The sequence below is a fragment of the Neodiprion virginianus genome, chromosome 2 (assembly GCF_021901495.1).
Source record: "Neodiprion virginianus isolate iyNeoVirg1 chromosome 2, iyNeoVirg1.1, whole genome shotgun sequence".
Classification (NCBI taxonomy): domain Eukaryota; kingdom Metazoa; phylum Arthropoda; class Insecta; order Hymenoptera; family Diprionidae; genus Neodiprion; species Neodiprion virginianus.
This window is the reverse complement of record NC_060878.1, coordinates 40,206,812-40,218,655: the sequence shown is the minus strand read 5'-3', so window position 1 is coordinate 40,218,655 and position 11,844 is coordinate 40,206,812. Positions and strand designations below refer to the sequence as shown.

The following is an 11,844-nucleotide window of genomic DNA, read 5'->3' as shown; positions in this document are numbered from 1 at the left end:
TTGTCTGAATTTATAGCAATAAGTTAAATACGCATTGCTGCACTTTGCACTACATGCAGCAATAGCGTGACATGCATTTTTTCGTCGCAAAGTGCATACAAAGTTTGACAAAATACGTACCTGGATACGCAGTGGTGATATTCCCGCTGACATCAGTCGGTAACAGCTTGGATCGAGAGAATTTATCGTTCCGGCCGGTCAGGAATCACAGATGTTATCATCGACCGATATTATAAAAAGAAGGAACGCTAAGATATTCCTACTTGTTATTGTGCGAATTCAAGATCACACTTTTTGATTCACGGCACGTTTGCGGTGACAAATAAAGCAGTTGCGTCGTCCAGGAAATTCCAGAAATAACCGCGTACGAACCAGATGATAAACCTCGAGACAGCGATTGATAAAATACTGTAATCATTTTGAGGCTTATGCCTGTCCTGTATATTGAAAGTAGTCTCCGATTATTTGAGACAACACATTTTGTCGTTTTATAATCAGTTGCGCGTCAATTAACTCGGCAAGTTTGCCCTGACAAGGAATTTTCTCCTCGAGTGATTTTTTTTCTCGAAATTGGTATCGTTCCGATATAACGCACGAAGTATTCCAGGTTCACCTTAAAGGTAAATCATTACAAATTTGTTTACTATTTTCTAGTCAACCTTTATAATTTATTCACTCTATTACCATTCTACACAGTATCAATGTATTTAAGATTCACGTATTTTTTGTAGTTTTTTTGAAACGATTATACTCTTCGTTTCAAACCTGATACGGATCCTGCAAATGACATCGGTATTATTGACAGTTATTTGCCTGGTTATTATTTTGGAAAACCAGCGTCCAAAACGATTTTCGGCGTTTCTCTCATGACATTATCCGTAAATATGTATAGCATTATAGTGATGTTCTTTGTACAACATTTCTCTACACAACATCATCGGTTTGTGTTTTCTACTGATTGCTATCACTATTATAAGATAAAATCATTTTAAAGTTGGTTTGGATATTACTCCAGATCCCTTTTCGAATCATCAGACGAACATTGAATTCAATCGTAGGCAATCGGCCAGATGAAGCTTCCGATGGAGTCTGCAGTCGGTTACTTGCATATTCAGTAACGCAGCCCTTCTCTTGTGTCTCCAAAAATCTAACCACGACGTGGTCCCACCATGCTCAGATTCCCTCCAAAGTAGGGGAAGTCGAATTTAAGTGGTTCGAATATATAGGACTTTTATTGTAGAGGCAAATTATCAGTTGATAAGTATTTTTTTCCATACGATAAGTGCAATAAATCATTAATTAAAAGTTGTTCAATAAATAATATCACTGCACACGATTTCGCTGTAATTATACTTGCACGTTTCCTTGCGTGTACAAGTGTGTTAGGCTTTATGAACATAATTGTACTTTTTAACCATTGCTGCATCGTATTTTGCATTCTCAATCTGTATAATGTATTCTTGTTAAAACACCATAACTTTCGATTGGATGTTGAATAAACTTAAAATTTTACAAAACAATCGGAGGCGAAACTACTTCGTCGCATTTCAGTTCAATGGCAAAAAATTACGATCATCTATAACTTATACGCAACCTCCACTTTGATTTAGATTCTGCCAGCTTATGGCAACTCATCTGTGACGCTCAACAATTATATATCGTGTGTCCGGTTCATCTAAAAACTACCGTGAAACATTACAAATTACAAATTTTGCTGTGCTAAAAACCTTCAACAAGTACTGAACGATTATTATTTTGAAACGAGGAACAAAAGAAGTGAAAGGATACCGAATGGAATTTTTTATACAGTTTTTGTTCGGTACAGTTACGTAAGCCGTTAATCGTGCGGTGAATAGCAAATTCGCCTGCGTTACGGCAACTGCAAGTACATGAAAACGCCTGAAGTACAGGCAACTTAACTGACAGTCGTGTGCCAATGGTAGCAGCTGAACAAATAACGTTACTGCATACGATTCCGCTATTATCATGACAATGTTTACACAGCTGTGATACTTTGTAAGAATTGATCAATGGTTGTATATATTTATTCATAACTTTGCTGTATTTTGTATTTTCCATACATCTATTGCATATAAATTATTTTATTGCGGCTGAGGGTAAATATTTTGCAACTTCTTGATGAATATAGTATTTGAACCATTACCAACCTTACCAAAGCAGACGTAAATATAATCAACTTCAAGTCGTTGTGATCGGATTTGGGAAATGTCGGAAGAAGGACTTTGACTACGCACTGTCCAGCTTAAATTCAAAGTGCGCGTCATCTAATCCTAGGTCAAGATCACCTGATACTCTAGAACTAAGTGCGGTTCATTCATATTTGAAAAAACAACGAGTTAAACGTTCGTATAAAATGAGTTAAATTCCGGACAAGTCTGCTCCATGAATTGTGCATATGACTTGCGTTTTCTTTTTTTGCAGGCACAATAAATTTGCATTCCGCAAAGTAGACCGATGAAACACGACGTGTAGAGTGCCAAGTAAATACGATAAAAACCGCTACTTTGAATCGAAATAATTTGTGCTATCCTCTACATGAGCGGTACAGTGCAATTGACAGTCTGATTCACATATAACAGCTCATAAGGTCGAACGGCTCAAGGCTCGAGTCGAAGAAGGACAATTGAATTGGGTCAGTCAGCGAATTAACAATATGATCCATACGGAAAGTCAATTGTTAACGCGATAAGAAAAATTATGCAAATTGGCGCCACGCATTCAACATAATATTCAATCCAAGCGCCGAAACGTACGTGCTCAGCCCGGTGTCCAGTGGCAGATTAATCGCCACGAAGCGCAATCCAACGTGTCATATCGAGATGTTCAAGAAACACAAAGCGATCTGCTACACACGAGCACGTGTGTCAAGTACGCAATTTTTCAACTAACAGACGTGACACAGTGCAGACCTGAGAATCGCCTCGCGTCTGGGATGCTGATGGGCCAACAATCATTACAGGCGGCTATCAAGCGACTCTGTTTCTCCCTGTACCGCATTGTCTGCATCCTGATAGAGTCCCTGAAGCTATCGTTACGTGTGGTGATGGCGGATATTTAAAGGCTGATTGGACTTTATGAGGATTGCACGAGCAGTCTGCCGCAAGTCGGAATGTGCTTTGTGGCCTGAAAACGTTTGCGAAATGCTCAAATCACCAAACGTGTTTATTATACGGCCGTTGATTGCATAATTGACTACTCGTTTTGGCCGAAATTTGAATCCAATGTGTAGGATCAACTACCGGATAAGATGTCCAGCTGAAAAACCTCGGAGCCGAGGTCGGTTGCGAGAAGCTTCGTATTACAGTTTTATTGGCGAACGATTTCTGGTTTCCCCGGTTTTGTGAGTTTTTTGAATTAATAAAAAATCTTACGAAGAACCGCGCAACGTCGATGATATCGTCACTGGCAGCATCGAATAAGCCGAAAACAGAGTATGCTTTTTAAGGTGTATTTGTCTCGATCGTTATCAATGGAAATATTGTCCCAACTGTTGTTGCGGTTATTAGTCATCTCGGTGAACGTTCTACCATTCCACTCATTTTTCCAACTCTGCGTTATTTTATGTGGAAGATATTCGAGAAACGCCGATGACCGGTTAATAATTCGTTCACCCAAAAGCCTGCAGTAATGCTCATTTGAGGTAGATTATAACCCTCTCGACAAGTATTTGAAGTGCCGCTTTACAGCTGGCAATGATGCGATAAGCTAAGAACGGCATATAAATAATCTTCTCCCTTGGCTTAAGATTTATTACCGCAAATGAATATCCGACGTAATTGGACAGGTTTGTCGAATCTGATTATTACAACTTTGTACATCGTCCACGCATGCAGGCCAATATTCAATCATGTTGTACTGTGAAAAAAGTAACTGGTATGCGAAAAACTAAGGAAGGGGCTTATTTTTTCGCGATACAGGCCAGCGCATACGTAAACGTACGCATATCTTACACGCGTATCGCACGTATAGTAGTGCAAATATTATACGTCGACCGTAAGAAAAAGTGGCATTGAACATCAGCTGGTGTTGCTCGAAAATGTATTATGTAAATTACCGTAAATTACGCCATCTAGATACAGCACTGTAAAATTGTAAAACTGTCTGCCAAAGAAAATCACACAGACACAGAGAATATCGCTATTGCTCAATCGCAGACGAATTTATGCCGCGATTTTCTTATCGCTTTTTTATTAAATCGAGATTATCCCAGGAATGTATCATATAACCACAATGTGGCAAACCGATTATGCAGACCATGAAATTGAAATTGTTTATTATACTTTAACTCTCTGGATTGGTTAATCCGTTATATATCGAATATAGATATGTTAAATAATGTACCTGAAATTTGTCACGAAATCTTCTACGCTCAGGTACGTGTTACAGATAATTGATGCACTATGTAAATATACGACAAGTGTCGATCATCCGATACTTTTTTCCCAATGACTAGTGACTATATGAGTATCGTGATCGAAAGAAAACTTTGAATGACCTTCGCAGCTGATCGCTCCTTCCCTCTCTCAAGATTAGAAACGGAAAAAGAAACAACAACAATTACGATTCTCCGCATCCTGTCATTGAAACATTTAGCGATAAGAATGCAATCGTGAGTCGTCTGCAAACTATTCAAAACATCCATTATAACGCTTTGAATGATCAACGTCAGAGGGAACCGAACTTAACAATAACGAGCTCCGAACACCGATATGAGTGTGATAATTTTTCGTAACGACTGTACCAGGTTCCGTTTACTGGGACTACCTGAACGGCGAATGGGCCCTTAGAGTCGAGTGCCCTTTTTTCGTACGCAGAGCGGACCGTTCATACACGGGTCATGTATGGAGTTCTATCGGCCTTAAGACTGTGGCAAGGGTCAGAGAGGCCCTACCTCAATGTACAGTCGGGTAAGGCCCAATCTCGAATTTAAACCGGGCCGTAGGTTTGATAGGGAGGCGGTCAGTAGGGCGGCGGAAAAACCCGTGCTTGTTGTTGGGACAGAGTGTGCGCATCGTAGTATAGAACGTGGAGTTTTGTCCTCCCCAGTTTCGCTTTGCCATGGCATACCAAAGCTACAACGAAACCGATCGTGCATGCGGCCGTCAGTTCACGCCAAGAAACCGGACGCTTCGTGTCTCAGTTGCTGCGAAGCGTGAAAGCGAGAACGAAAGAGATTTGCTCGAGTGATCGGTAAGGATCGAGATCCAAAAAATTTCACGCTGACTTGTTGCTACTGCGGATAGTTCGCCGTGATAGAATTGAGTGGCTAACGCGGCCTGGTTTTTACCAGTATTCTTATCGGACACGATTTGCGCTGATAATGGAGGCTGAATTAGCTAATACGACCAGTGGCGCGATTCCGTGGAATGATGACGGTGAGTTTTGAAGTCAAACAATCTGACGTCGATGTTAACGTTACTCTTTGATTGAACCTCTTTGTGGAATGTTTCAAAGGATTGTTTTCCACTGTTCTTCTCGAGATAAGATTCTACTGAATGGTGCTATTGAACACCGTATAAAGCATGTGAACAGTGGTAGAGGTAGCAACCTTAAGTAAGAAATTTACCTTGTCATGGCTGGGAGCACGTAGCACAGTGATTTTATTAATCAAAACTTCCTTGATTCGGATACTAGAATTAAAACTGTACAGCTTTCCCTTAGTTTCCAGAACAACAACGATTGATGGCAATACCATGTTTCATGAAAACGCGCGACATGCGGTGTATATTTTTCCTGTTTAGATTTGAAACGTTGCGTATCAAATCAACCAATGGGAATGTTTAATCGTTAGCGATACTTCCGATGCAAGCGTCGTCATTTCGTTCGTGGAGTTAATTACTTGACTGGCTCTGCGAAAGTCATTAAAGCCGATGTTAATTCGTATTCGCAGTAATAAGAATGATCCACGAGTTTCACTGATCGACATTTCTCATGAAAAGACACAAGATAATTGCCAAATTCCAGTGCTCGGCACGAGTTGACTGTTAATGATCGCGAGCTGAGGTAATTCCTGGCTTTTTCCACTCTGGAGTAAACCCCGGAGTTGATAACTGTCCGAAGATGCGTCAAGCGGAACAGCCGAAGTTCGGATCAGCAATCTACTTAATTGAACGTATGACGTGTGGTTTTAGCGACTAATGGCCACAGTCCATTCTTTCGTCTCGTGAACAGGATGGGGGCTATTATACCTCACGCATTTAGAGGGGCATTACACGCGATTCGCGGCAAAGCTGCCGTAATGAAATTGTCGAGTAAGAATTATCCCGAAATAAGTACACGTGTGAAATTCAACACCCTTATTACCCAACGCCCACCTTCTCGGATTGCCGATCCAACGTGGCGACGCCTCTCAGCGGCTGCACTGCACGTGGTAGAAGATTGTAAAACCTTTTCCCGCAAGTTTTCTTACTCGTTCACACGGGCATTCCACGCTTTTACCCGACGCGTATACCTCTACGACCGGATATTACCACGATTTTAATCAGCGACAGAGCGAGGTCTGACTTTCACTTTGATTCGAATGGCGTACTATCCCTAATCCTATAGTGACGCGGAGGCACGGTTATATACGGACAGCAAAATTTCACCGATTATAATCGGTCGGAAACTTGACGCCTATTTTCTTTCTGGTCGTGCGAATAGATCAACCGACCAGTCTGCTTTCTGGTGGAAAATAAAGCTGCTTTTGGACATCGGAAGCTGCTGTAATTCTGGTTAAACAAGCCAGTTGCGGTGAAATTTAAAGCTAATCTAGTCGGTGCCATGCAAACTCTACACGGAGGGAATAAATGAGTAGATTTTACGTGAAACTGCAGGAAAAGAGGGACGCGTCAGGTTTTTTGATAAAACATACTTCGTGAAATTCAGAGTAAAATATACTACATGGTATTTTGGTACCAAAAATTTCGATGTATCCCTCTTTTCCCGCAGTTCTGAGTAAGATCTGCTCTTGTTGTTCTCTCCGTGTAGAGTAAGAAGAATCTTAGGATTCATTAACGTTGTCCGTGTCGTTTGGAGCAGGTTTTTCCAATGACGCATAGTTTGGAGTATTCAACTTGATATTTCTTATCATTTCATGGAGGCAACATAAATATTTCGAAGTTTCTTCTCTCTAAAATTTGTATCCTTTGGGTTATAGTTTGCGAATTGAACCCTTTTTCGACTAAACGTCTTTAATCGTGACCCCACTGAATTGGTCCCAATTTGGCCAAATCGAACCGTAGTTAATTTCAAGTCCCGCCAATCACCATAACCGCGGATTGTTGAACCAATGAGGTACGAATCAGTGATTCAAGTCGCCGTGTCAGCCCCACGTCACGTCGGAAGGCGTACGTGACGAAAAGCATGGTGCACCCTGTGACGTCAATGGATGTTGCGTTAGCTTAGCAAATTTCAAAGTTCCTTCATTTCCATGAAGAAGCGATCGCGTTACGTTATACATATAATGCGTCCAGATCCGAATTAGGCAACTGACTTATATGTACAGCTGTAGAAATAAATCAGCATGGTTATTAATTAACTGCCTGCACGATCTTGAACAGTGATACTCAAGATCAGAAAATTAATTACACGTTTATCGCGTGTCTAGAATTTTTAATGAGCCTTCTTGTTTTTTCCGCGAGATAATTCGTGGCCGAGCGCTCATCCTTGTGTTCGCGATACAAAGTTAGACTTTCACAGTTGTAAGACATGTAAATAAACTTCACTTCATGGATAAAACTTCGTTAGTTTCGATATTGTATACTTACGCACTTTACCTCGGGGAGGTTGAAGTTTCGTGTTTGAAGTGCACATTGTTGTCTTTTTTGGTTTTTTATCTCTCTCTCTCTGATATGATCGTATTTTGAATTGTACGAAGAACGCAGAAGGTGACCGTCACGGCCCAAAGGCTAGAATACTTTCGACTTTCATGTAACATGGTCTCAAACGAAACCACAACACACGATCTTGTACGAAAAACGCTGAAGGTGACTATCGCAGGTCAAGAGTTAGAATAAGTTCGGCCTCTGTTTGATAGAAGCATCATAACGTACTTGTTGGAGCACTATCCCGTTTTTGCAAAAAGAAAAAAAAAACGATTTTGGACAAAAACTGTACGGGACATCAAAGATCAGTCCTTTTATAGGTTACAACTTTTATAGGAATAATTTTCTTCTAAAATCAACACTTATCGAAAATTTTTTGTGAATTTTGATCTTGAAAATCAAATTCGCGGATATTTTCACTATCATATTCGTGATAAGCGATTCAAATTATATGAGTATACGAAATTTCAAATTGATCGGGGTACGGGCTTTTGGGAAGTTTATCCTCGCATTCAGCCAATCATATGCAATCAAAAATTGTCCAATTCAGGGATCACTCTCGACGCGGAAATTTTCGATGAGAAATTTCTCGAGATATGGGCTGGAGGTAATAATTCGGCAGTCGAAAGTTTGCGCAACCGCGGAAATTCATGAAAATTTAAAATGGCAAACGTTAATTTATAAACGATTGATAATAAATCTCATCTTTTCGTAACTGATAACGAAAGTGAGCTTATCGTCTTTGTTCCGGCAGGAATTATTGATCATTCATAAAATTAACTGTTTGAAGTACAGGTAACAAAGATAAAAAAAAAATGTTTTGATTTATACCATTATCGTTTAAACAGGTGAAATCGCCACTGAGGAATGTTCCTGAATTTTCCAGATTGTACCAATAGATTATAATCGGGTTTTATCGATAAAACTAAACATCACAGCTACGCATGTGTATGATTTTTACAATTAGTCCACATCATGTACGAGCACAATATTCGCATCAGATTATGCAGACGAGGCAGCATTGTGAAATGAATTTCATTCGATTATTACAATTAATGAATACCGTCAACGGTGGAGAAAATATAACGTCGTACTCAGCATGCGTAAAAAATAATTATCTTTCACGTGCGAAAATATTGTTACGATTTTCTTTGCGTAACTAACTCTGTGCGAAAGTTTCTATTTTATTGTACTAAACGTCTATCGCGTGGCGAATTAGGTTCCAATTCAATTATGCTATAAGAAGATAAAGAAATTCTTCTGAAACGTGTACTGAACGGTCTCAGCTATGAATTACGTGCCGATAAACACTGTTTTGCTTATTTCCACATTAATAAAAGTAAAAACAAAAAAAAAAAAAGGAAAGGAAACCGCAATAATCGTTGTATTTTAGCAAGGATTCGTTTACCCGGTTTTTCGTTCAACTTTCACGCTGCTCAGCTTTTCAACCAGCCACGAAGGTGCCTTAAATTTTTTGACACCTGATTAATAAGTTGCCAAAGTTGGCTATCCGATCGGGAGATGCGATAGCATTTTAATTACCGACAAAACACGTGTAGATCACTCACTCCCGCTAGTATCAACATGCGTTGAGTATAATAAACTATGGTAGCGGCGTAAATTCGCCGACGATCCGAAGAGCAAATTGTGTTAATTAAATAATTAAAAAAATGTTTTTTTTTCTCTCTCAGACATTACCTGGTCCACGACAATTGCGCCGTTCACACCCGAGGAGGAAGATGCTATGGTCAGCATAATTGTAATAGTAATCGGTGTAATCGTTGCTGTGATCGGACTCTTCTCAATGGGTATCTTCATCGATTGCAGACACCAGTGAGTTCTCACTTACGCCTTTTCATCCACAATACGAATACATAATCGTACCGTATGACTGACTCTTCGTTCAGCCAACTCATCGTGAGCTGTACAATTGAATTAGAGATTAAAATCTGTATAAATTTGATCGCCCGACATCGTTCTATTTTTGTTTTTCTTTATCTTCTTCTGTTTTTTTTTTTTTTTTTTGTTTATAGGAAATCCGATTCGTCAAAACGACGGAGACCCTTGAGGCTCAAGATGCCGCCTACGGGGAGAAGGAGGGGCGACAGGAGGCTCAAAAACGAGGATGACAGATCTATTGCAACGGATATGTGCACGAATGGTACGAGTGATCCGGAGCCACGTGACTTCGTCAATATAGTTTGATCGGAACTGAAAACTGAGGTCGTCATCTAAGACCTGGAAACTATCTCTAATGCGACTAATAATAGAAAATATATTTTTTCCGACTCATTTTGAAGCCTAGATTCGGCATTAAGATGAGTCGCGATGGTTTATCGTTGTAAAAAAACCAATTTATGCAAAAAAAGAAAGTTGATTTGTCTCGTGGCAACCATTTTTTTGAAAGATAATCCAGTAAAAATAATTTCATTATAGGATAGATAGACATATTGCTACTAACCACTGCCAAACGGCTTATTAAATTTGACCGTTAATTTTCTCAAACTATTCGAATAACCTGCAGAAACCCTATAGTATTTTTACGATTTTTTCTCTTCTTGCTCCTTTCTTTTTTTCATTATTTTTGATTGTTCATCCATCATTGCTACTACGTAAAAATAAAGAGCATAAATGAATTTCATCAATCACGATGGACGTACGTACATACATGTGTACACATGTGCACGCTTACTTCGTGTTTGTAAACTTGAGACGATCATTATCATCTGATCTTGCGATTGAAAAGTACAATTAACAGTACGTATAAGTATAATCAAATCATAATACCGATATCGCAAGACCGATATAAGCTGAAAAGGGTAATCTGAAGTTGACGAAATTTATTAAAGCGGTGTTAATCTTGTGCCTATTATATATATACACAAACGAACCTCGATACTTTTGTATCGTATATGCGTATATTATAATCTCTACGACTCGTGCGTTGTATCAACGCGTTAGAAATAATTTATATCAATTGTATACATATTATAGGTGTATAGAATATTCTCTAATCGCCCTCGAAATATGCAGCGATTTAATTGGCAGCATGGAAAGTGTTTCCTTTTTCTCTTTCGTAAACCGCGAATTCATTCTTTTCATCATCCGATTCTTGTATTTGCTATTTTAATCTTTGGACAAGCGTTACGAGTCTAAGTATAGTTTTTTATTTGCAATTAATCCTCATATACGAAACTGTAAAAGATAAGCAGCGAGCCTTTCCACCGGCTGCTGATTGAAAAAACAATATTGTAGACGTGTTTATCGTATCAGTTTGTAAGGAGTCAGTGCAAGGAGAAAACTTTATTGTACCGTTCGATTAGGCATGTGTATCAGATCTACCGATATACTTTGCAAGGGGTGATTACAAATGTCTGTAAAATACAAATTGACTCTTTTACCAAAGCGTGTATTACAGGTATAATTATGTAATAATTTACCAGTGTCTATAAGTCTTCTTACCCAACGAAAAGTTTGTACATACGTGAAAAAACGATTGAGGATATTATTAAAATATATTCCCAACAATCGTCCGCTGTTTTAAATATTTCTAACGAACCGCTTACGTGTGTTCGATTTTGAAAAATCCTTTTCCTTCTCAAATTGCGATCCATGCGAGTCGCTGCTAAGGTACAAGTAGGTATCATTCCAGAGCGATTTACAACCTGTTTTGAATTGAAAGTTCTTAACCTTAGACTCTCGTCTTTTTACCGTACAGCTCGGGTACCTGGCACGACGATCTCTTCTACTATACGTGTACCTGTAAATGTATACGCGTATACAAATACAAGATGTGTCGCAATCCCTCTTTAGTTCAATTGGATTTATTTCACATCGCAGTACCGTGCGTACGAATGTTATATACATGAATGCAATTTTTTCAACGTCAATGGAAAATCGTTTGTACAACCGTCATCCTTTGATGTGTGTAAAACATTGTTCATTTTTCACTAATATTAGTAAGTTTCAATCGAAGTTGAATCTGGAATATTGAATTACTGACTCCCAGAAATTTGCG

General features: G+C 39.1%; 1 protein-coding gene across 1 annotated transcript; it reads left to right on the top strand.

Annotated features, from left to right (window-relative positions):
* The first annotated feature begins 5,117 nt into the window (after positions 1-5,117).
* LOC124298972 (uncharacterized) lies at positions 5,118-11,354 on the top strand. The gene is made up of 3 exons (XM_046751724.1): positions 5,118-5,396; positions 9,518-9,659; positions 9,860-11,354. Exons 1-3 carry the CDS (start codon positions 5,342-5,344, stop codon positions 10,029-10,031), a joined length of 369 nt encoding a protein of 122 aa, XP_046607680.1. The 5' UTR covers positions 5,118-5,341; the 3' UTR covers positions 10,032-11,354.
* The last annotated feature ends 490 nt before the right edge of the window (positions 11,355-11,844 follow it).

Bases quoted from the DNA above. Each gene is read 5' to 3' on its own strand.
- LOC124298972 (XM_046751724.1), top strand. From the start codon at position 5,342: ATGGAGGCTGAATTAGCTAATACGACCAGTGGCGCGATTCCGTGGAAT. The intron at 5,397-9,517 runs GTGAGTTTTGAA...TTTCTCTCTCAG, and splicing joins GATTCCGTGGAATGATGACG to ACATTACCTGGTCCACGACA. The intron at 9,660-9,859 runs GTGAGTTCTCAC...TTTTGTTTATAG, and splicing joins TTCATCGATTGCAGACACCA to GAAATCCGATTCGTCAAAAC.